The sequence below is a fragment of the Delphinapterus leucas genome, chromosome 1 (assembly GCF_059928025.1).
Source record: "Delphinapterus leucas isolate spDelLeu-1000000601 "Yukka" chromosome 1, BTC_Dleu_Yukka2, whole genome shotgun sequence".
NCBI lineage: Eukaryota > Metazoa > Chordata > Mammalia > Artiodactyla > Monodontidae > Delphinapterus > Delphinapterus leucas.
Genome location: NC_143129.1, coordinates 125,893,386 through 125,920,120, shown reverse-complemented (window position 1 = coordinate 125,920,120; position 26,735 = coordinate 125,893,386). Strand labels below are relative to the sequence as shown.

Genomic DNA, 26,735 nt, shown 5'->3' with positions numbered 1-26,735 from the left:
ATATGTCTAAGCAGCTGGGTTGGGGGGCCTTGAAGTCAGTCTAACAGAAGGCAGGGGAGCCCCTCACTAAACTAGACCTGGAAGTTCCATGTGTAGCTGAGTCATTTTGGGGTGTTTGCTTGGGGGCTTCAATTTGCTCAGTTTTGAATAGTGGTGATGTGGGAGGCAGAGGGAAACTTGAAGAGTCCCCAGCAGTCCCATGGTGGTGTCGGGGTCTGATCCATGAGAGCGCAGATCCACTTCCTCCGTGCTCTAGGCGTGCTGACTGGACAGTGGTCTTACAGCCCAATCCTCAGCTTCAATTTCAGAGCGTTTTTAGAAAATGTCCTCTCTCCATCCCGTTAAGGGTTTACAGAGGTGAAAATGATGATATATATGGAGGCTACAATCACGATATAGTAGTGATTAAGACCAGACTGTCCCAGTCAGACAGGCTGGGTTCACATTCAGGCCATAACATTTCCCACGTGTGATGTTGGCCAAGCTGATTATAATTAACCTCTTTCTATCTGCTGCCTCATCTATCAAATGAGGAAAATAATAGTACTTCATGATTATTGTGAGGGTTAGGTGAAACAGTCTATGTAAATCACTTAAAACAGCAGCACATAGTTACTGCTCAATAAATGTTAGCTACTGTATGAAGTGTGTATTCTTGTACCACAAATTCCTACTTTATCATACACATGCAATGCACACACATATATATTCCATATTAAGTGCTACTATTTCCATAAAGCCTTTTTCATTTCTTCCTTCCTTTGTTTAGCAAGTAATTGGTAGGGACGCACTATATTCCAGGGACAGAGGATACAGTGATGAGTAAGATGGACCCAATCCCAGTCCTACAGAGTGGGTGAATGGGCCATTTCAGCAAAGCATGATAAGTTTTATGACAAGAGGGAGACAGAGGCTAAGAAGTGAATATATGAATGAATAAATGGGTGAATGAATGTTTCTAGCTATTTTTTACTTAAATGTTAAGTGTTTTGATCCCTGAGAATAAGGAAAAATTTCTTTAAAACCTGTGCTAGTGTATTCATAATGCCATTTCCACTATGAATCATAACTGCTCCAAAGCCCAGAGTGATTGTGGGTCTGCAGTCAACTGTTGTTAATCTTCTACACAGTTAGCTGGGATACAGGTAGAGCAAAAAGTCCAGATGAGGGAGATATTTCAATATCCTTCCAAAGATAGAGGGTGGGAAGTAATTACTATCTGTCTCAGTACCTACCCTTCTCACTTTTCCAGCTCTCTCATGCTGAGATTCACTGGCCAGGGATTGTTCTTTTTTAAAAATCTAGTTCAGGTTCTATTGTAAACTTAACATAGCAGGTGATGCATTCACGCCCGTGATGAATCGGGGCCAGACACAAATAGAAGGCTGTGGACTCAAGGGTTTCAAAGAGAGACATTTAGGGCGGTTCTGCGCTTGGAGCTGCTGCTTGCACTTACTCAGAGCCAGATTCCAAAGGAGGCAGCTGCTGCAAATGCATATAAAAAAGGGAGCATGTTCCTGGCGTTCCTATGGGAACCTGCAGCAGCTTGGATTACCCATTCCCCAGACACCGTTTCTTTTTAGCTTGGTGTCTCATATTAAAAGGGGGACCGACGGATACACTTCCTGAGGGGTACTTGGGGGATATTTGTAGTGGGAGTTGCATGATTCATTCTCCCAACATAGTATAGAAGACTTACTACTGAGGATATTATACATTTAAAAAGCAGTATGAAAAAGAGGGACTCTGTCTTTTTTCCACATATTCCAAAAATGTAAGCGGTTGTTTTTCTAAGTCCCTAAAGTGTGCAAGTGTGTGTGTGTGTGTGTGTGTGTGTGTGTGTGACAGAGAGAGAGAAAGAGAAATATCTAAGGAAGTAATCCCAGAATAACACTATTCATTTTCTGATTTGAATATTGATTGCGAGATTTAAATCTGGATAAAAATCGGTGCTTCTTCAGGTTCAAACTCTGTTGCCTTTTTACCTTAGCCGCTGACTTTAGTGGAAACTTTGTCTATAGAGGGAATTCGAGATTAGACTGTGAACACATAAAACCTAGCACTGCATGATCGAAAGCTTCAATAGGTTCATGACCAGAAGCCCGAATTTCTAACACCGAGCCCAATCATCCACTGGAAATTGAAAAATCCAAATTGCTAATGAGAGAAAGAACCCCATGTGTTCCCTTGCTCCAGCAGATCACAAGGCTTTCTCTAATGCAGCAATGCAGTAGAGCAGAAAAACAGGGGGCCACAGAGTGTGTTCTGATCGTACTCCTCCCCTATTAGTGACCAGGTCACTCACCTCTGCCAATAACCTGACCTCTCTGCCCTTCAGTTTCTTCAAATAATAATAATAGTAATAATAGTACCACCCATCCTACATGGTTGCTGGGAAGATGAAATGAGAAATTAAATATATATGTGAGATAGATGCTCTAACATTTAGGATTTTAAAAAGTGCTTTTATAGGCATGATCCTAATTGATACTTGTGTGGAACTTAATGGCTTTGTAGAGGTATGTATCACAGAATGGTGAGTATGATATTTGTGTTTTGCTATATTCTCTCTGTCATGTGTCTAAGAAAACAAAGTAGTTCTCCCAAGCCACAGTCCCAAAGGCAGGGGTGCATGTGGAGTTCTTGCTCTCCCGAGGGAAGTGTTTTTTGCAAAATGTTGGCATTTGGCAACAGCCCAACTGTGGCCAGCCACAAACAAAGTCAAGTGATTTTTTCCTTCAGTGTCCACAAAGGCTTCAGTGAATTCTTCTATGTGAAAAGTCTTTAAAACACACAGTAACTATGTGGTACGTGGCATTAATAGTGTTTGGAAGCATTCAGAAGAGCCTGTTGGGTACTTCAACAGCCTGATCTCTGCCCCATTCAGCTGGTGATGGAAACCTGCAGCGGAGCTGCCTCTGTGGGCCTGCCTGGAGTGGAGGGGGTTTGGCCCTTCCAATAGTGAGGTGCAGGCCCTCTGCCCCTGGACCTGGATGCTGCTGCCTAGTCCCCCAGGCTGTGGCCAGACCTGGGGTAGAACCAACTGCTAACTCCCTGCAGGGCCTCCTATTGTATAGGAAAATGCGTTAACGAAAGGCCACATAAATTATTTTTTCCAGGAAGAATTTCATAAAAGATTTTCCATTTGTCTCAGTTCTGAGAGCTATGAGCATTCTTTAATTTAATCATTCATTTAGCAAATGTTTATCCAGGGCTTAGACTTCTAGGTTCTATGGTTACTACAGCAAATGAAACAAACAAACTAGGAGTGACAGACACTTTTCTTTAAAGTAAATTATGTAGTATATTAAAGCAGGGTTAAGGGATAGAGAGTGAGAAAGAGATGTATTCTGTATTTTTAAATAGGATGGTCAGGGAACGCCTCACCCAGAAGGTAACCTTGGAGCAAAGCTGTGAAGAGAGAGAACAAGAAAACCACAGGCCCCCAGGGAAGAGCATTCCAGATTATAAGAACAGCAAGTATAAATTCCTTGAGGCAGGATCATGTCTGTGAATTCAGGGAACTGCCAGGAAGCCAAAAGGAGCAAAATGGTCATAGGGAAGAGCAATAACAAAGTAGAGACGCAACGGGGGCCAGATCATGAAGGAGGTGTAGATCATTGGGAGGACTTGGGATTTACTGAGATTGAGAGACATGCCAATGCAGGGATTCAGCAGAGAAGTGCTATGATTAGGCTGCTTCCTAAAAGGATCACCCTACCTGTTGTGCTTTATGGCACTGAAAGGAATAGTGGTCAATTAATTTGCTTTTTAAAAATTTTTTATTGTAGTATAAATTTTTATTGATTTACAACATTATGTTAGTTTCAATTGTACAATTAAGTTATTCAGGTATATATATAATATATATATACTTTTTTCAGATTCTTTTCCATTATAGGTTGTTATAAGATATTGAATATAGTTCCCTATGCTATACAGTATATCCTTTTTGTTTATTTTATATATAGTGGTATATATCTGTTAATCCCATACCCCTAATTTATCCTTCCCTCCCCCCTTTCCCCTTTGGTAACCATATGTTTGTTTTCTATGTCTGTGAGTCTGCTTCTGTTTTGTAAATAAGTTCATTAATTTCATTTTTTTAGATTCCACATATAAGTGATAGCATATGATTTTGTGTTTGTCTGGATTACTTCACTTAGTATGATAATCTCTAGGTCCATCCATGTTGCTGCAAATGGCAATATTTCATTCTTTTTTATGGCTGTGTAATATTCCATTGTATGTATATGTGTGTGTGTATGTATGTGTATATATATATATATATATATATATATATATATATGTGCCACATCTTCTTAATCCATTCGTCTGTCAATGGACACAGGTTGCTCCCATGTCTTGGCTATTATGAATAGTGCTGCTATGAACATTGGGGTACATGTATCTTTTGAATTAGAGTTTTTGTCTTTCCAGATATATGCCCAGTAGTGGGATTGCTGGATCATATGGTAGCTCTATTTTTAGTTTTTAAGGAACCTCCATACTGTTCTCCACAGTGGCTGCAATTAATTTGCTCTTTTAAATCTACTTTTCATTCATACAATTGTTTAGTAAATATTTTATTTAGCAGAGGCTGTGAGCTAGGTACCAGGGGAGACAGACAAGTTTAAAATCAACGATGAAGGGCTTCCCTGGTGGCGCAGCGGTTGAGAGTCTGTCTGCCGAGGCAGGGGACACAGGTTTGTGTCCCGGTCCGGGAAGATCCCACATGCTGCGGAGCGGCTGGGCCCGTGAGCCACGGCCGCTGAGCCTGTGCGTCCAGAGCCTGTGCTCCGCAACGGGAGAGGCCACAACAGTGAGAGGCCCGCGTACCGCAAAAAAAAAAGCAACGATGAAAATGTGATAAAGAACATAGCAAAGAGGGCAGCTGACCAAGTGTTGTGCAGGAGGAAGCCCGGGCCTGAAAGTTGAGTAGTATTATCCAATGGGAAAGGAGAAGGAAAGAATGCTATAGGCAGAAGTGCTCATGAGAATGAGGGCGGTGTGTGTCAGGGATTCTTCTACCTACTTTACATGTATATCATCATATAATGCACACAAAGACCCTATGACTATGGTAGTTACTACATTATTATCCTCTGTTGTGCAGAAGGAAAGCTAGGCACAGGAAGATTAAGTTACTTGCTCAAGGGCCACAGCTAGGAACGGAGGTGCTGGGACTGGAAACCTTACTCTGTTTGACTCAGACCTTAGGCTCCTGACCACTTGGCCAACCTGCACAGAGCACTGAGGCTGAGAGATGGAGGTGCAGAAATGACCAGGAGTTCAGTTCTACCAAATTCATTTTTAAAATATGTGTTGAGAGCATACTCTGTGCCAGGCCCCAAATGCCAGGGTGACAGAAATAAATAACAAAGCACGGTTCCTGTACCACAGGCGTATACAGTCTGCTGTGCCACACATCAAGGCTCAATAAATACCAGTATAGAAATGGCCATGCAGGGCTAGCTGTGCAGACAGCCACAGAGAACTTCTCAGAGAATCCACAGTCGTGTTCCTGCCAACTCAGAAGGCAGGGGCAGTGGTGGGCCCAGCAGGCACTGTCAAACCCCGGGGCTGCCCCAGGAGTCAGAGAAGCACCACAGCACATCAACCCAGAGTAGGGTAAGAGCCCCCATATTACTGGCATGAGAGAGCTTTTCAATGAGAACAAGGCACCCTAGCAACCTAATACTATTTTGTTATTCAGGGTCTGACAGCAAAGAATACACAGAGGAAGACAGGAAAGCTTTGGTGTTGTGTGATGAGGCAAAAGGTCCCAGAGGTTTGGTATACATTCACTTAAAACAAAACAAAACAACAAAAAAACATTGCTTATAATTTTGTAACTCCTGAGGGTGTTTCAAATGGTTTGTGAAGATCAATGTTCTGCATGTTCAAAGAGTTTAGGGAGTTTTAAAATCTTCCCATTCAGACTGGCCTGTCATGAAGAACAGAGGAACATGGAATTTCTTGCAGGGATCTGACTTCATACAACGGAGCCTAGAGATGTAAAATCAACAAAGATGGCCTTTGAACTTTCCTCAATCCAGAAGGGGAAAAGAATACATATTGCTCTGTAGGTGCCTATGTAGTTGCTGCTTTCATCTTGCATCAATAAAATTGGTTTTATGATTTTTATTTACAAACCCACCCAGTGGCCATTATTACGAAGTAGTGGTTAAAAGGTTGGGCTCAGATGGACCTGAGTTCAAATTCAAGTTCTATCACTTCTAAACTGTGACCTTGGACAAGTTAGTTGATCTCTCCAAGCCTCAAACATCTCCTCTATAGGGTGACAATAAGAATATCCGCTTCTTCACAGGGTTGCAATGAGGGGTAAGTGAGACTACAAATTGTACATGTTCAGTAAGCACTGAATAATTGTAGACTATATATTTTTTCTGTTTTGCCATTAGCTCATGTATTTTAGTCTTGATTATTCCTCTTCCAAAAGAAACTGTTACAATGAAAGAGTAGATTCCTACTTTCACTGAGGTTGTGTTGTTTGGCCCAGAGGTGGAAGGCAGCTTAGGGGAGCAACACAAATAGGGTTTATCTATTGCTCTAAAGCAGAGGTTAATAAACTATGGCCCACAAGCCAAATCCAACTTCCTGCCTGTTTTTGTAGAGTTTTAGTAGAACACACTCATACTTATTTACATATTGTCTACGTCTGCTTTTGTGCTACAACATCAGCAATTGTTGAATAGTTGCAATAGTTGTGGTCTAAAAAGCCTAAAATATTTAGTGTCTGGCCCTTTACAGGAAAAGTTTTACAGAAAAAATCCAATTTTTCCAAGTCACATAGCTCTGAAACTCCATACATTGGAAACTCATCTCCTCAAGGGAAAATATAAAGGGTACCTTCAAGAAGTCAGCACATTTACTTCAACTCATCAATGCCAGGTGCGAGTGTGAGTCCCCGGGGGTTAAAGACTCGTAAGGCAGCATCCTTCCCCATGAAGAATCCACAGTCCATTTGGGTGGGGATCAGGTGAATATGCAGTGAGACAAATTCTGTGCCAATGATCAGAGCAAATGGCTGGGGCCACACTGAGGCCACTGTGGTTCATTCTTCCTTTCCACATGGCCATCAACTCTGTCACAAAAAAGGTGAATTTTGAACAGAGGCTCTCTGTTTTCCTCCATTTCACTTTCCTATCTGTAGGAGAGTACTGAGAACCACCGAATGGATGAGGATTATCATAATGGAGAATCATTCTTAGAATTTTCTGGCAATGATGTGGAGGGTGGAATGGGCTGGGCAGGGAATAGGAACAGGAAGCCTTCTGCAAAGCCCACTGCTGTCATGCATGAACTGTCAGGGGAATACAGCTTATCCTTGAGTGGTGGCTAAAGAAATGGAAGGAGGTTGACCCATGAATCAGAAGTAAGCAAACAAAGTTAAAAATGGATGAAGTTGCAAGGAAAGAATCATCATTCATTCATTCAATTATTCATTGTATTCTTATTTATTGAGTGTATAGTACATGACAATCAGTTTAAGGCACTGAAGATCTAGACACAGAAACACCCAAGAACATACTAGTCCTTGCCCTATGCAACTTGCACTCTAGTTGGGTGAGGCATGCCATCTTAGTTTGCATCCCTCCAAAAACAGACCTGCTTTTCTCAGACATGGTCTCAAGAAGCACAGGGAAAGAAAGGGAAGGAAGGAAAATAAATAAGGGGCACGTTAGTGCATAAGTCACCGCTGTGTGTAATTGAGGTTTAATCTCGTCTTATAACCAATGAGGGTATAGAACATGCCTCAGAATTTTCCCGGTGAGCAGCAAGAAAGCTGGAGTATTGATCCAACAACTCATTCCTCATTGATTTAGGGTCATTTGGGTATGGGGGGGAGCATTAGCTCTCCCCCTCCTTTAAGGACAGACACAGGAAGCTATAAGCATGTATAGAAACATCTGAAGGTACTTCTCCAGTAGGCCAGGCATATAAGCAGAGTACTGTATCCACCTATACAGGTGACAAACAATGAATAAATATTCAAGAAAACTGAGATGGTGATAAGTGCTATGCAAACAATTAAAACAGGTTGATGGGGTAAAGAATGACTGGAAGCTAGTTTAGATGGGATGGTTAAATGGCAAACACAAGGAAGACCCTGGGAAACAGCGTTCAGCAGAGCTAAAAAGCAAATGCAGAGTTTATAAGACAGAAACAAAGAAGAGGAATAGAAGGCCTCTGTGGTGGACAGAGGGTAGAGAGCAGGGGGAGAGTGGTACAGGATGAAGCCCCAGATAGGCAGAGGCCAGACCATGAAGCAAGGGCAGGGCACTGGGATGTTGTTTTCCACGTGAAGGGCAGTCACTGAGGAGTTTTAGGCAGGAACATGACATGATCTGATTAATATTTTTTAAAGTTCATCCTTCTTAGTCTTCTTCTCTCTCTTCCCTTCCTGAATGTTTAATACCAAAAGCCATTAGACGGGGCTGAGCGAGGTCAGTTTCCCCATGGGGGTGGAGCAGGATGTCTGAGTCCAGGTAGGGTGCAGAGAATGTCCACGTGGATGGTGAGAGTGGTGAATGGCAGCTGCCCGGCAAAAGGTTAGAAGCCAGAGTGGAAGGGTGACAGGGTTTCCACAGGAGTTAGCGCTGCCCAGCCAACGTGCTCGAGCCCAGGTATGATGAGAAGGGCGTCCGCATGGGAGAGTGACCTGGCATGAGAGATTGGAGCCCAAGCCTGGGAGGGAGCAATCGTGGGAGCGGACAGTGAAGCAGTGGTCCCACATGGAGTGTCAGAGCCCAAGCACAGTGAGAAGGATGTTGACACAGGGAAGTTGTGGCCACTGTGGTCCCGTGCAGATCGAGAAGGGGATCTGCACAGGAAGGTACCAGGTGTGAAGAAGTTGGAGCATGAGAGTGGTGAGTGTATAAGTGCAGGTAGGCAGTCCAGTGGCAGTGATTGGAATCCAAGCAGGGTGAGGAGGGCATCCACTTGGGGCACCCAGGTGGGGAATATCCCAGAACAGGGTGTCAGAACACAAGATGGGAAGGAGGGCATCCTTGTGGGGACGGCAGTGGGTATGGGATGTTGGAGCCCAAGTGGGGTAAAGGAGGGTGTCTGTGTGCATTGAGGGGTGGGCACGCAACAGCAGCCAAAGATTTATACATTCGGGGCACTGATCAAATATGTAAAGATATTAAGAATAATGGGAACCAGGTTTCTCATTGTCAGAGAAGGCATTATAGGTATGGGAAGGCAGGAAACTAGGAGAGACCCTGTGATGATTTGAATTGGAGATATAAGTGTGAATTTATTATTTGAGGGCAAGAAAGAGGTCTAAATGTGTTTACACATGTGTATATACATGTGTGTTCTCTAGCTTTGCCTGCTCAGTGAGAGGACCTGGGGGCATACCAAGCACCTGGATCTTGATTTCTAAATACTCTTCCACTAAAAGGAAACAGGATACTTTGGAGAAATGGCAGATTTCAAGTCTGGGACAAGGAATGTATAAAATATGCCTGGAACGTCTTGCGCCAGAAAAGAAAGAGGTACTCAGAGAAAGATGGGTATATATCAAAGGGACAGCTTGAGGGGGCTCCTGCATGTCAACTATGAGATAATGTGAGCATTAAAATAAATAACGACCATAACATTATTATCCATTGAATGAAATAGCAACTTTAAATCCATACAGATATAAATAAATGAAGATAATGAAAGTTGGTTGAGATATAGGATCTCTCCCCACAAAATACTTATTAATTACAAAGAGAAAAAGAGCAATTTTGTAGTGGAGAGTCCTGTCAGACACCACCTTGATCGAGTAATCAAAATTAACAGCACAATAATGGGATAAATCAAATGTATGAGATACAATGAAAAGAATACAGCATCACTTCTGTGGTACTTGTCACCAAAGATACATAATTTTAATTTAATTATTAGTAAACCTCAGATAAAGCCAAAATGAAGGACATTCTGCAAAATAACTGGATTGTCATCTTCAAAAATGTCATGAGATTCAAGTAGAAACTGAGAACTGTTCCAGATTGAAGGAGCTTAAAGAAATATAACTGTGTTTTTCTGAATTGGATCTTTTTGCCATAAAGAACATTATTGAGATAACTGACAAACTTGAATGGAGTCTGAGAGTTGACAGTGGAATGAAATGGCTATATTGTGCTTATGTAGGAGAATGTCTTTATTTTAGGAATCCACTAATGTATTGGGGAGATTATAGCATCAGATTGGCAATTTACTCTCCAATGGTTCAGGTGAAATAAACATACCATAGTTGCAACTTTTTTTGAGATTGCTTCAAAATGAAAACTTAAAAAAATATATATTCGCTTTGGCCACTTAATTTCCTAGGTCTTTGCACATGCCCCTACCCCAGCCCTTTCCCCAGAATTTCCCCCTTGGGAACCCTTGCTTGTCTGTCATGTCATTCCCTCTGTGTAGCGAGGGTACCCTTTAGAACATGTACCATGTTCCCTGGCATTAACGTTTACCTGTCTATGTCTACAGTTCTATTTACCCCAAAGCATAGAGTCCATGCCCATCACACTCATACCTGTATCCCTAGTACTTAGCACAGCACCTGGCATTGTGCTTGATGAACAACCATGCGGAGAGGGAGAGAGACAAGATTATAGGTGTAAATTTGGGAAACACTTCTAGAGCCAACAAGGTTAAGTGGGGAAAGGAGGAGATTTGGATACTGCCTAGCCTAGGTCTGAATTATACAGCTAGGTGACCCTAGACAAGACTTAGACTCCCTGAGCCTTGGTTTCCTCGCATGTAAAATGGGTTGTTAGGTGAAGCAAAGGTAATAAGGTTTGTAAGTCATCTAGTTGAGTTCCTGGTGCTTAGCAGGTATGCAACAAATTTTAGTTTCCCTTTTCACTTAAAAATAAGAATAAAAACCATCAAAGAAGACTAGAAGTTTAGAACTCCAGCTTATATTCCTGACTTTACTATAAACTTAGTATATGAACTTGGATACGTTATTTCACTTTACAAGGCTTCAATTTGCTTCTGAGTAAAATGGAAGGTGGAAAAATGGAGGGAAGAGGAGTGGGCTTAATGACTGTCATGCTACCAAGATCTCATAGTTCTAAAATTTAACAAGGTTTTCCTTCTGGGTAATAGTGAGTACAGACAATGAAGGATAAGAAAGATTCTGCTATATTTAAAGGATGTTCCTCAGTTTAAGCTTAGCAGGCGAAGTCTGCCTGCTGGACTGTACAATTGACTCGTTTATACCTGTTTAAAGCAGAGGTAAATTGAGAGGTGGTAGCGTTGTTAGGTTACTGTTGAGCACATTAATAATTTATGAGCCATCAAGGAATTAACACACACTTTCAGTTCACACTGCATTTTTCCTTATTCATAATTCTTTGCCTAATTGCTTTTTCCTTTAAAAATAAGGGAGCTGAGACCTTGGATATTTGCCTAATGGCTCAAACAGAGCCATGACCCATTGCCAAGTCTTTCAGTCCTTTTATAGCCTGGGGACATTTGCCATTGAAAGAAAGCTGATGGGTTTGATTTTCCTGAAAGAGATACTTTGCACTGAGCTTTGGCCCCATTAGATACTTTGGTCATTGCCCATTCACTGTAATGGGTGCAATAAATTTGTTTTAATTTAGGACATTATCAGGTAGGGAATATTGACAAAGACAAAACAACGTATTGAAAAGAGCCAGGATGAAATCATGAATAAATAAATATGTTGAATTTAGCTGATAAATTAACAAAGGTTTATTCATAAGAGTCTGACTGAACTATTTCAAAGTTAGGCCAAAGGTGATTCCATTTCTAATAGAAATGTCGTCTTTCTCTTTAGGCCAGAGAAAATGTGTGCATCGTAGAAAGACATTGCAAAGTGTAGAAAGGCATTTATCCTTTCTGACAGATCTGTTTTAAATAGATCTGTTTTCAGCTAAATGCCAAAAACAGCCCGAAGAGTCTAGTAGCCTTTTCTACAGCAGGGCATTTATTTTCTTTGTGTAAATACCTTCATTAGGGATCTCAGCAGGCTGTTTCTCCACCTTTTCTTTGTATTAGTCCTTTAGAGTAGTGTCAAAGCACTGAAATTCTGGTTAAGTATTACCTGTCTGTGTTTCCTTTTGAGTGAAAGAAATGACTCCTAACTTGGATATATTCCTCTTGAGGAAGGGGATAAGGGTGCATATGGCACTGATCCTTACGCTAATATTCTTACACAGGTAACATCATTCGGACAGACAGCAGAAAGATCCAATAAACCACAAAGCATATTTGCAAAGCTGTGAGGCCTTGGATGGTGTTGTTTTATGCAGAGTCCAAATGGCTAAATCTTCCAGGTTACAGGTAGCCCGAGAGCATTTTTAGCTGCATAAAAACTAATTGGAACAACTTGAATGGAAGAAAATTTTGCCTGAAGTCTTTAACCACGCTGGTAACCTACTCGTTTTCTGTTCAACTTAGGGCAGTTATAGGAAAATGAATCCATGCATGCAGCTTAGGAAACCTTACACAAGCTCAGAGAGTTCGGGAGAATCATAAAAATCTCATTTAGAAAGTTTGGTGTGTGTGTCTCATGTTTTGACATCACTGCTCAGGGACAGGAAAGCCATAGTTAGATAGGGGAAAGTATAATTTTTTAAAAGGTCTAACAAAGCAAGACACAAGAAAGCTGATTCTGGTTTCTCTATGATGATAAGGAATATTTCTCCATGAGGAATTTATTGATCATCTTTATATGCAAAGGATCCAAAACTTTGTAACTCATGACTAATTCAGTGAGCTCTCCACGTGGTAACACACCAACAGTTTGACATGTGCTGCTGTTAACTGAAGTGTATTTTAGAAGAAAAAGCATGGACTGGAAGTCTGAAGACCTTTTGATCAAGTTCTGGTTCTGCCTCTTGCTAGCTCTGTAAGTTTATACAGGTTATTCAAACTTCTTGAGCCTGACTTTCCACCTGCATGGAATTAATACTTTCTCAGACACCTCATGGAGGTTTTGTAAAAATTCTTTAAGCTAGTCAATAGAGAAGTATGTGCAAGCTATAAAGCCCTCTTCAAATATAAGAAATTATTTTTATATCACTATGATAGGATAATGCTCTAGGTCATTTTATTTTTATTTGGTTGTTTTAATTTCACCCTTGCATGTAGACTACATGCATTTGCTGTAATTCACCAAATCAAAATCCCCAGCTCTGCAAAAGCCACACTTGGAAGAACATGATAAAAACAGTTTCGTTTGGACTGTATGCCCATCTGAAGTCTTCTTTGGAATGTAATTCAGTCAGAAGAAATTATGGCACTAGTAAATATTCTGAGAATTCATGAAATTCCACAGCCCAAACCATGATTCACTGCTTCAGTACCAAAAGCATTTGGAAGCCACAACACTGGCTGCTTCTGAGGCTCTAAATGGGGCCACTTGCACTCACTGTGGCATGGCCTGCTCCCACCACTCAGGAGAGATGGCACTCAAATTCCCTGGAGTCTCTTCAAACAGTATTTTTCTTCCTTCCTCGTGGACCTTCCTTAACAATGTACCTTTCCTTCCTCGTGGACCTTCCTTAACAATATACCTTTCTGGATTAAGAGATGACATAGTGTTTTAGGGTTTTTCTCCACCCCTCAGGCATTCAACATGAGTATTCTACAAATTTATCTTATATAAAAACTTTGTGAATCAGTGCTGAATTTTCCAGTACCAGCCTTAAACAACCTGTCATTCAAATCCTTAAGGATGGGTTTATGTGGAAATGATTTCTCCACACTTGCCTTTGCTTCATCTTAGATGGCAGTGTGGTTCTTCCTTTGAAAAAATCACTGAAGGAGATGGTTCCTTCAGGCAACTAGCATGGTTCAGTTACTATATCAAATGAAACGTATATAGACAAAAAGCTACAGGGCTTCCCTGGTGGCGCAGTGGTTGAGAGTCCGCCTGCCGATGCAGGGGACACGGGTTTGTGCCCCGGGTCTGGGAAGATCCCACATGCCGCAGAGCGGCTGGGCCCGTGAGCCATGGCCGCTGAGCCTGCGCGTTCGGAGCCTGTGCTCCGCAACGGGAGAGGCCACAGCAGTGGGAGGCCCGCGTACCGCAAAAAAAAAAAAAAAAAAAGCTACAAACACCAGCTTGAGTAGCAGCAGTAATGTGTAGCCGGGTATGCTGTGGCATGTGTGTGGGACTCAGGCATTCAGCCCTGGCCAAATGTCAGACAGTGCAGATAAGGCAGATAAAAATCTTCTGCCTAAGTGGGAACTGTGTAATCTCACTCTGTCCTTCCAACACATCGGAACTAGTTTCACAAAGTCTACGTGGTTCCCAAAATCCTTCTAAAGCATCATAGAATGTAAGAAATAGAGGTCATGTGACCTCCAGGTGGATACTTGGATTCCTCTGTAGCACCCTGCGCTACCAGATGCTCCAGCCATAGCTTGAATACGTCCAGGGATGGGACGGTACCTCCTTCTAGAACATCTCAATCTATTTTTGGACAATTCTAATTTTAGGAAATGTGGTATTTTGTTTTAACTATTCCCAATGTCTAAGCCTCTACTTAACCTGTGGGGAATGTCACCTATCTGAGGTCTGTATTGGTTCTGAATATTCAACCAGTGGCAATCCCATCTACCCACTTGTCATCTGGCACAGATCTCCCCTTGTTACTTACAAAGCAATCAGGAGAAACTCTGCCCATTATCTGAATCTAGCTCTATGTTCTAACCTATGGATTTCCCCTTTAAATTTATCCTTACCAAAAAGAAATAAAGCAAATCTAGCTTGATATTTTTCTTACTAAAGCCATGCTAGCTTCTAGTAATCAGAACTTGTTTTAAATGTACAGAAAAACTCTGTTTTAATATTCCTTTTGGGAGTTTTGCCCATATGTGCATTAGCCCACCAGTTTAGCTTGTAAACTAACTCCTGCCTTGTTGAAGCTATAATTGGGTATATTCTATCTGCTACTACTTTTCCCATTCTTCACAGTTCCTCTGTATCTTACATATATATTGATTTGCTTCTCATTGGATAATATTTTTGCTCAACGTGCTTGTCATGAGTGTCACTATCTCTGCATTCATTTCAGCCAACATAGCCTCATATTTTAGTTTTGAATGTCCTTGTTGTCTCTGCTCAGGGTACCTGAGTGACTGCAAACAGGCTATTTTGTGCTGACAAACCATAGTCTGAATGGTGTGCAGACACAAAAATACAAATTGCGTGTTTTGGATTTGGGTTTGAACTGGCCTCATTAGCAGCCAATCTACTAGGTAGTCTATACCCATAAAGCATGGATTGAGAAGCAAAAAATAATTTCTGCATTTTGGTTCTGCTCTTCATGCTGGATAAATTATTCATTCCCTAGTACACCTTTATAAGAGAAAATAGCTAATGATTATGCTTACCTTTACAGATACATCACAGAGCTAATATGAACTATTTAGCCTAAAATAACTGAAACATTTCTAACACTAAAATCAGATATATCAATATAATGTTGTAGTATGCAAAAACTAACCTAAAGACTATCTTGTTCTCTTTAAAAGAGAAAGTTTCGTTCCATTCTCATAAAAGGTATACATAAAATTACATTATAATATTATATATCATTCATATATATGCCTATATATGATATATATTATCCTTTTAGCATAAAGAAAGCTACCTAGGTGACCAGGAGTATGAAACACTGAAAAATTGAGTGTTTTCCTTACCTGCCATTAGTTCACATTTACTTTCACTGAATTCATGGGGCAGCTGCATCCTGGAAATGCCTATTTTCACTGACCACAACTTCAGCAAACGGAGGTCCCGGTGTGTCTCTTAAACTCTGGGCTTCTGTGAAACTACTGGTGAAGTCTGGATACCCGTGGGTTGAGGTAAACTAGTTCCACTGATCAGGGTCTGGTTTCTTCTGCTTTGTTTGACTTGGGTGTGCTTAGCTTCCATCTGTCTGTCATCCTAGAATAGCAGCCAGAGACAGCCTGTGTGTTATCTCTTGGGCAGGAAGGTTAAGTCCCCTGGCATGAATTGCATTCAGCAACTAAATAAATAAAATACCTTGGAGATGGGCTTTTATTCATAGGAAACCAGATAGCCTTTTTGATGATAAAATATTTATTCCCTATTATCTTCTTCTTGCCAGGACTACTGCTTATGGCACGTTTCTTAAGAGGAGCTAGAGTGATAAAGAGGTTATAGGAATTAGTAGGGTAATTTTTATTTTCAAGAATATCTTGAATGATATTATATTGCCCAGAACTGACTGTGATTTGCCATTTAATGTTGATTGAGATCACACCATGTCCCACTTTAAGTCAATACTTCTTCTTTTTAATCATTGTTTTCCTCTAAGAAACAACATCTTCACTTTATAGCTTAAGAAAGTGACCAAACGTAGTCACTTTTAAGGCAGCTAAATGAATTAATCAATGTGAATTCATGTAAGTGTTTAGAAAAATCTAACTACTCAAAATGAACATTTTGTGATAACTTAACTTTATTTAACACAATTTTATTATTTTAACTATTTACAAAGTACCAGCTAAGTCCTACTGGAGACCCAAAGGTGTTAGGGTCTCTGACCTGCAGGAGCATTCTGTTTAGTAGGGTATTAGTATACAAGTACAGATCATTCTACACCAAGGCAGACTCTGATAAGCACTGTGCTAGGAGTACAAAGTACTAGAAGGATATGGAATTCTGACTGGGAGTATCCAAGAGGACTTTGAGGAAATGCTGTCTTTGAGTTGGAACTTAACAAATAACAAAAGTAGGTAACATTTATTGAGTGCTTACTAAATGTCAGCACTGTTCAAAGTACTTTAAACTTATTAATTCCTTTAATTCTCTTGATTAACATTATAAGCTGAGTCTGTTATAATTCCCATTTTACAGTTGTACAAACTGAGGCACAGAACAGTTAAATAATTTGCCAAAGGTCATAGAGCTCGTAAGTGATGGAGTGAAGTTTCAGATTCAAGGAGTCTTGCACCAGAATGCTTACTGTCATTCTTAACCATAACACCATACTACTTCCTGTCAGGGAAAAATAAGATGTCACCAAGCAGATTCACAGCAGCAGCTCAGCCACAACCATGGAGAAGGGAAAATTCAGGAATGTTTGGAAAGGCCAAAGTTTATTAGTGTGGCTTGAATGTGGAGAAACAAAAGATGGATTTAGGAATTGTAGACTATGAGATATACAGAGAAGGCAAGGAGGTTTGGATTGCAGAAGGTTGGATTTGCAGGTCTGGCCTGAGGAACAGCAGTGGGGAGCAGGGAAGTGCCTGGTCAGATTTTTGTCAGAGGAAGACCTTGTGGAGAGGAGGGTTGAGTGACTGAAGAGAAGGACATCCTTTAGGGATCTATTAATTAAATCATTAAAAAAACAAGTTTTGAGCTTCTCCTATGTGCCAAGCACTGTTCTGAGTGCTGAGCATATAGCAAGGAATAAGGGAGACAAGATACACAAGGCTTCCAATCTCATTGTTTGAAAGAATATGGAAACAAATGGATGAATAAGCAAGATAATTTTATACAGTCCTGAAAGAAAGAAATAGGTCAATGTGATATAACAGAAAGCGACCATTGACAGGGGAGTGGCCACTTTGGAATGGTGGTCAGGGAAGGCCTCTCTGAGCAGGTGACATTCCAACTGAGACCTGAATGACAGAGGAGCCAGTCATGGGGAAGGAAGGGGAAGGGTTCAGCAAAACAGGATTTGGGTTTATGAAGAAAAGCAGAATTAACAAATGCAAAAGCTCTGGATTGGGAAAGAGATTGGAAGGTTCAAAGGACAGAAAGAACGCCAAAAGAAGTGCTTAGCAGAGATGGGGAGGGATACAAGGCGAGGTTGGAGAGTTAAGCAGGGCCAGCGCCTTGTAGGTTAGGGTAAGGTATTTGTGTTTTATTTTAAATGAACTGGGAAGCAGTTGGAAGGTTTTAAGTATGTTTTAAGTAGGTGAATGGCTTACTCTGTTTTATATTTTGAAAAGATCACTCTGGGTAAAATATGGAGAATGGATTATAAGGGGACAGAAGTGAAAGCAGGAAAATCAATTAGGAGGCAAATTGCAGAGGTCCAGAAAAGAAAGAGATTATATGGCCTAGACCTTGAAGGAGGAGAGGTGGATGGATTAGGGTTACATTTTGGAGGCAAAGTTAAAAAGATTTGGATTAGGTGCAAGATATGGGAAAAAGAAAGGTACCGATGATGACTCCAAGAATTTTGAACCCACTGAATGGTGTCGTGCCTGTAACGAGCTAGAGAGAACTCTAGAGAGTTGTCTAGAGAACAGGGAGAGTTACGAGTTCTGCTATGGACATGTGGGGCTGTTCGGGGGGTAACTAGGTCGCCTCTTTGAGGATGCTAAAATATGGATGAGAGAGGTGGATACCACAGGAATTACAGTTATACCATTAACTGACAAATGTGACTAGATATCAGGGCGAGGGCTTTGATAACTTCAGGTTTGAGTCTGAAAAGGTAGAAAGGAAGAGATCCCATTAACCAACATGATAGAGTAGGAGAGGTTTGGCAAAGAGAAGGCTTAATGAAAGCCAGGAACCATGAGGAAATTCCCATTTGAATAGTGGACAAAGGTACAGGCTTTAGAATCTGAAAGACTTGGGTTTGCATCCTAGGTGAGCCGTTTACCAAACCCGTGTAACAAGTTACCTGGTTGCCTCAGCCTCCGTTTCTAATCTAGAAAATGAGAGAAATGATTTGGTAATGATAAAGTAGTGATAAAGAGTAAATGACGGGCTTCCCTGGTGGTGCAGTGGTTGAGAGTCCGCCTGCCGATTCAGGGGACACGGGTTCGTGCCCCAGTCCGGGAAGATCCCACATGCCGCGGAGCAGCTGGGCCCGTGAGCCATGGCCGCTGAGGCTGTGCATCCGGAGCCTGTGCTCCGCAACAGGAGAGGCCACAGCAGTGAGAGGCCCGCGTACCGCAAAAAAAAAGAGTAAATGAAATTATATATGTAAATGCTTAATACATAGGAATCATGCAATAAATACTGTTATCACTGTCTCTTATAAGTACTATTATAATAACAATATAAAAATAGCAATAACTGTTGGGATGTGTTTTATTTCTGTTGATTATTACTAAGATAATAATGTTCTGACTATTAGTTCCTTTTAAGCAAGGCTTGCAAGGATATTAATCCAGATTTGATATTCAACTCTTTTTTTTGCTATATTTAATCATCAAAACAAATTACAGGGGCTTCCCTAGTGGCGCAGTGGTTGAGAATCTTCCTGCTAATGCAGGGGACACGGGTTTGAGCCCTGGTCTGGGAGGATCCCACATGCCGCAGAGCAACTGGGCCCGTGAGCCACGGCTACTGAGCCTGCGCGACTGGAGCCCGTGCTCCGCAACAAGAGAGGCCGCGATAGTGAGAGGCCTGCGCACCGCAATGAAGAGTGGCCCCTGCTTGCCACAACTGGAGAAAGCCCTCGCACAGAAACGAAGACCCAACACAGCAAAAAATAAATAAATTAATTAATAAACTCCTACCCCCAACATCTCAAAAACAAACAAAAACAAATTACATATTATTTATGTACTTTTCCCAATTTACAGATCAATACACTGAGGCTCAGAAAGCGTACCATGTGTAAGGTTACACAGCAAGGAATTGGAGCCTACCTGGAAGAGCCAGGACTCACACCTAGATCTGACATGCTCCAAATAATCCTGAACTCTTTCCCAACAAGCCACCAGTAAGATAAAAATACCATTGTACCACTTTGCCAGTTCTCTGGGATCTATGCTGAGTCAATAAATTCTGTTTTATAAAAATGTTATTAGCAAATCACCACCGTGGTTTTCACAGTGTCTCATGGAATTTTCCAGTGCTGGACAATGTGCCTCTCAAGGCCTGTCTTTGGAGGACATGAAGAAAAGTCTTCAGTTCTCACCCATTGACAAATATGGTAAGTATACAGATTCGTCAGATTGACTAAGGAAACTACCCCTAGGAAGGTGATGTCTGTTTGATAATGAGGGAGAAAGTATTCTATTTTGTAATAAGTAGAGATGAAGGGTACTTTAAAAATATTATATCATAAAAGTGCAAACTTTGCTCTTGTAAGTCTTGTATAAGTCTACAGTTACCTTTGCATTTAATAATGTGTGCATAAGTGTGTAAGTGTATGTGGAAGTATATGGGAGTGTGTGTGCCCGTGGGAAAAAGTACAGCTCTTTTTTGAAAATAATCTCCTGCATCTCGTGACATTCCAAACACCTTCTTTCCACCTTATTGAGTCTACTACCTTGAAGTCCCATATTGTGCAGGTATAGGGAGGAGGAGGAAACTCCTCCCTATAGGAGGAGATGAATTTCCACAATTACATCATATCCTTGCTAAAGAGGAGGGTTTTCTCTTTAGCAAGTGCCGGAGGGTAAAATGTGAACCCAGCTATTCGCTCAAAAAGCTGGAGAGGAGGTGAGGGTATCACTGATGGGATCTGTTTTGCACAGGACTATTTTAGAAAGAATTAATAAAGCTCTTTGAAATAGTTAACATAGCTCTGTGCTCGCCCCTGGAAGCCAGAGGATAGGCAGTCCCCCTTAGCAGCTGCCATATAAATGTGCCAGGCCTGTGATGTCCTTTCTCCCACCTCTAAGCCTGAGAAGCTCTATATTTAATTGGAATTTTAGTACAATGGGCTCATTTATTCATGGGAACTTCCTTTGACAATATGGAGGGCTGAAAAAATGTATGTCAGTTAAAGAGAACAGATTTATTACAAGGACTGGGTCTGTGGGAGAATAAATTCGGTGGTGTGTGCCTGGTTCTGTGATATAGATGGCAATAGACCCTGCAGCTTTAGAATCCTCACCCATGCACCTCGGCTGCAGAGTATCATACCTAAGGCAATAGGAAGCCTCTAAGAAACGAAGAAGAAAATTGTTCTGGATAGATTCGACAAACTACTTGGGAACACTAAAGAAAGGAAACTTTGTGCTTCCGACTCCCAGTACGTGTCTAGAATGCAGTCGAGTGCTTTTTATCATCAGCTTTACAACATAATTGGCCAATCCAGTAACGGGGGAAAATGTGCTCTAAGTGTCACATCATCACATTTTTTATAGATATAATATCGTTTTTTCAAACCTTTACAGATGTGACTGCACAACCACAAAATAGAGGGCACCCTTTGAAATGTGTGCTTTGACCAGAAGTCTTTTCTTTCATGGTGGAGTTTCAAGATGAAGCATTTCTTAACGATCTGTTTCTTAAAGGGATAAGACGTTGAGCAGAATTCCTCAAAATGAAGTTAGACAAAAGTGATGCAATGATTTTAAAAAGTAGGGTTTTCCTATGCATATATGTACCCGGGGTAGAAGAAAACATTAGCATGTTTTAATGGAGTGACAGTCCCAACAGACAAAAAAGATATATTCAATATCTCCCACTAGGAACATCACATCGTATAAGAAAGAACTCTTTAATTGCCCTCCATTTCTACTTCATAAACTAGTTGTGGTATAACAGCAACTTTATGAACTGTTTCTTCCCCACCCACAGAACAGGGCTAGAGAATGAGGATAAAATTAAGTACCTAGCTGTACTTGAGACCTTTCACCCTGAAGTAACAAAACATGTAGACATGGTTCAGTCTTTCCTTAAAGCCTGTGTTCAAATTTCATTTGGTCCCTCTTAAGCTGAGTGACTGCACAGAGTCTGTCCTTCAACTCTGGTGATGATGGTATCAATAATAAATGTCAGCATCCATGCCCTGCTGATTTTGCTACCCGTCTCCAAAGGTGAACCCTCCCACACTAGAAGGATGGATGCTCACAATCAGATTTCCACTGGAGTCCTATGGAGAGAGAGGCATGAAGCATCATAGGCCAGAAAAATCACATGTGGTACATTAAAAGGTTGATTATAGTAATGAAAGGATTACGTGCCTATTAAAGCATCTGTCTATGCCTGGGATGAAGTTGCAGTTTCCGTCTGGACGAAAGGAAATATTTTTGCTCTAAGGTGTAGATTTTTAGTCCGCCCAGAATTAGGATTCAATAATGTGTATCCTGCTTCCCCTAACCTAATCTCAGCTGGCCAGGGCCAGCCCCACTAGCAGGAGAGGACTGGTAACAGCAGCATTGGCAGCAGTGGTGCTGCCTCTCGGGAGAGTATATGTGCTGCCTAAGAGATTTTGACAGAGACCTTTCTTATGAAAATAAATATGCCCATCGAACCGCATATTGCCAGAAGTCTTAATGAAAATGTGGATAGCTGAGTTGGTTCTGAAAACTCGGCTATCAAAGGGAAGCAAAAGCAGCATTAGCTATTGACAAATGTGCCCATTTTCACAGAAACAATGAATGGTTTCCCTACTTGGAATGGAAAGGTAACTGCTTCCCTGCTCATGTCCTACGTTCTCTAGGACTCTGGCCAGATTCTGAGGCACTAGCTCAATTCTCTGGACACACCCAGGGCTATTGTTTCAATGAGCATCAAATGCCACTAGTATTCAGACCTAAGCACTAAAAATTGGACTTTCAGATAGAAAAAAAAAAGAAAACAACCAGAGCCAACCTGTTATAGAGAATACTCTTTTCTTTTCTCTACTGCCATCTCCACCTCCCTTTTCAGCCATCAGCGGCTTTGCACTCACTATGTGTCAGACACTGTGCTAATTGTCTTATGTGCATTACCAGCCCTATGACTTCTCCCCTCTACAAATGAAGACACAGGCTCAGAAAGGTTAACAAAAGCCACAGAACTGGTAAGTAGTGGAGGCAGGGCTTAAACCCAGATTCGCCTGACATGAAGCCCATACTTTTAGCCATCGTGATAAACCACCTTCCTGAACTGTACCCTTCTTTACTCCGAATTCAAAATGTCACCTGGCCAAACACCCATCACTGATGTTCCTCTGGTCTCAGCTCTCTGTTTTCATTGTAAATTCTGCTTTTGTTTTACAATTGCTTGTCAGCAACTCTTGTCCAAACTCTCTGTTCACATGAGCCAGGAGAGGCTGCGTGGCAGCTGTGCGTCACACTGGCTGAGGCTGGTTAAGAGAAATGGGGAGATGGGCTGAAGGGCCAATAAGTAACAGCTGAACTTCTTTCCCGATGCAGGCTATGTGTCTGATCCCATGAGCCCGATGCATTTTCATTCTTGCCGGAATTGTGGCAGCTTTGAGGACAGCAGCTGACAGCATTCCGCATTTACCTAAGGAGAGTTTTCCCCCAAACTGACAGCAACAATTCTAACAATGGCAGCCTTGCTTCCATTTATATTTTACCCTCTAAGGTCTCCTTAAATTGGCTTATTCACACTGGTCCTATTTAATTCCCCACCACAAGTTGGGCTCTGGATTTGTGGCTGAGGAATGAAATGCAAAAGAGCCAAAACAGAATGTATTTGAAGAATTTTTAATCTTGTAAAGGAAAAAATAATTTTATGCTGTTGGTTGGAGATGGGGCATTAGTCGTTGGTGGGGACTTAACAATTGTTATGGTTTCATAGACTGAATTAAGTAGATGTGTTTGAGAGTCGTGTGTTTGATTTCTTAGAATATTGTTCATTTTCTTATCTCATTATGTTACTTAAAGTGTCCAGCCCTGTGATTAAAGATTCTTTGGTGACATACAGAATCGACTCAGAAGTGTATTTCATTCCAACAAGACGTCTACTGAGCACACCTTTCTTTCAGATATATTGGTAAAAATACGTATTGATCTTCAGATCAAGAAGCTTGCAGAAATACAACACTTATTATTTGGCCTCCTCTCTACATGGTACCTCTGTGCTCTGCTTGGGTGACCTGTTGCTGTCAGCACCGAGGTGTCACAAATGCCATTGGTACCATCATGAAACCGACCCACGCATGCAAAGCTGCCATTCATACCAGGGTCTGGCACAGTGAACTGGGAGGATGGTTGAGGTACCTGCTACCTTCAGAAAAAGAGAAGTCTTCCCTCCACACTCCCAACAAGGAAGACAGGAATGCTTCCCCCAACACAATAGTTTTGCCATTGAAAGACAGACCTGGAAAAAGACAGGAAACCATGAAAATTCAGTGTTATAATTACTGCTATTCACCTTGGTAAGGGAAATAACATTAGTAAAGGAAGATTGGGCATCCTCTAAATCAAGGTTTCTGGATCTCAGAACTATTGGAGGGAGTAATTCTTTGTGGGAGCTGTCCTACGCACTGTGGGATTTTTAATAGCTTCCTGGCTTCTACCTCCAGATGCCAGTAACAGCTCCCTAAGTCACAGCAATCAAAAGTGTCTCCAGACTTTTAATGTGCTCTGGGGGACAAAAATCTCCCCAGGTTGAGAACCACTGCCCTAAATCCTGAGATTAGGGGGCTGAAGAGGAATGAAAGAAAGATAGAGCCTGACTCTGACTGGCTGCATTTAGGCAAAACTGCTCTCTCCTCCTCCTTAGTAATGTGGATCCATAGACAAACGGAGCTGAATGAGTGCTGATTGCTCCTTCTCTGTCTGTGGCAAGCTGCTCCATTCTCCCCTCTCCCCTACCAATTAGAAATTATGTTGCTTGCGGGCAATTTCTATCAGAACAGCAACACCCCCTGTATTCCTTCTGAGCCTTTCCTTATGACCTGTGGTCGCAAAGTTGAAAGTCCCCACATGTTCTGAAGAGCTTGGCGACAGCCCAATGCGAATCCAGAGGTAGCAGTGAAAACCATGGTACTTCCAATTAAATTTATCCTTTTTCAAAAAAAAAGGTCATGAAGAACATAGGGGTAAGACGGGAATAAAGACACAGACCTACTAGAGAATGGACTTGAGGATATGGGGAGGGGGAAGGGTAAGCTGTGACAAAGTGAGAGAGTGGCATGGACATATATACACTACCAAACGTAAAATAGATAGCTAGTGGGAAGCAGCCGCATAGCACAGGGAGATCAGCTCGGTGTTTTGTGACCACCTAGAGGGGTGGGATAGGGAGGGTGGGAGGGAGGGAGATGCAAGAGGGAGGAGATATGGGCACATATGTATAACTGATTCACTTTGTTATAAAGCAGAAACTAACACACCATGGTAAAGCAATTATACTCCAATAAAGATGTTAAAAAAATATATATCATTTTTCAGCACCCAGCCTTTTCACTTTCCCACCCAATTTTTCTGGAGTCACAGGTACTCTATCCCACCAAGCAAGTTGCCAAGGGGCTTTACCATAAGCAGGACCAAGGAGCTTGAAGTGACCATATTGGCAAAACGACTTCTGGCAAAGACAGAAAAAGAGAAAAAGGGGGCTGGTTAAAGAACACCAGTCTCCACAGATCTCCCTCTCCTCCTCTGCTCTAGGTACTTTAGGAAACCAGCTGGCACCAGCCTGGGAAACTTTGGGGCTTAATCCTTTTGAGTTGAGTTGAAAGGAATAACTTTGAAAGTTAAAAAATTTTAAATATATACATACATACCAATTTTAACTAAAAGATTCACAGTAGATGTAATGCTGAATGTGTGTCTAATCAGGATTAAAGCAGGAATCCTCCCAGGTTTCCACTGAATGGAGGTCAGATCCAGAGGAATGACTGCTTCTGAAATACCCCTCTTTTAGAGGAGGATTTTCTAGAACAAATTTGTCAGGCTCCCTTTCTTTGTTTCCTTTAATTAATCACCTCCTCTCTCCACACTATATCTCCTCATGTTGCTGCTTCCCTCTTGCTCTTGTTAAGTATCTGTGTCTTGATTCCTGAGAAGGGTAACCTTTTCACAGATGCCAACCTATAGCTCACAAACCCTTTTCATTACTGAACTTTTAATGGGGCCCAGGGATCATCTGAGAGCTTGTCTCGAGACCATGGGGATTTTTGTGCTTTTTTTTTTTCTCCTTGCTGAAAAAAAATGTCTCACTAATTGCTTTCTTTTTGTGCTGGTAAAAATGAACTTCTATGATCGTGTTTTTGCATGCTTAGCACATTAAATTTTTTTTTCCATGTGCATGCAGCACTGAGCTCACTTAGAAGATGTTCAATTAGCTATAATTGTAAGCCAAATTACAGCAGCACCAGGAGAGAGTTATTCCAACACAGTGATTATTTGGGTTAAATTATTTCCAAAGCTGACATTTCCCTGGGAAAGAGGAAAAAATGGGTGCCAGTAGTAGGAAAAAGGGCTAGCGCTAGACAATCCATCTGAAATGAAGGACCTGATTTCTTTCTCTCTCATGCTCTCTGCCTTTCCTTAGTTTCTTCTTACCTTCCTTCCGTCCTTCCATCCTTCCTTCCTCCTTTTCTCCCTCCAACAATAATCATTAGCTTTGGAGTCACGTGGACCTTCTACAGTAGTTTTGTGACCTTGGGCAAGTCACTTCACCTATCTGAGCTTGTTTGTAGGATGGTGATAATAAAAATTATGTTGTAAAGTTGCTGTAAGGATTGCAAATAATATAAAGTGCATTGAATAGTTCCTGGCACACCATAGTCAATATTGTAAATGTTGTTGTTGTTTATTTTTATATTATGTCCCCATGCAGCCAAAGAGCTATTCTACAGAAGTCGAGCATGAGAAGGGTAGAGATTTTTCTCTCTTGTGGAAATAACCGTCAACATCCCTAAAAACCCCACCTTTGCAAACAGCAAACTGCCAAGCTTACGCTTTTGAGGCAGTTGGAGCCAAGATGCATCAGCCTTAGACAGTGATGTCTTATTTACACCTGAAGAGAAATGAAATCCTTTAAATCAAATACAAGAATCAGAAAGAATTTCTCAAACAAGGGGGATGATAATTAAAAATAGAAA

The 26,735-nt window shown here is 41.4% G+C and overlaps 1 protein-coding gene across 1 annotated transcript in view; it reads left to right on the top strand.

Annotated features, from left to right (window-relative positions):
* Nucleotides 1-23,967, top strand: part of TNNI3K (TNNI3 interacting kinase) — a 310,667-nt gene extending 286,700 nt beyond the window's left edge. The window contains exons 26-27 of the mRNA XM_089920914.1: nt 19,852-19,931; nt 23,092-23,967. Of these exons, the coding sequence (XP_089777040.1) occupies nt 19,852-19,931; nt 23,092-23,168 (157 nt within the window). The 3' untranslated portion in view covers nt 23,169-23,967. The remainder of the gene's footprint in view (nt 1-19,851; nt 19,932-23,091) is intronic.
* The last annotated feature ends 2,768 nt before the right edge of the window (nt 23,968-26,735 follow it).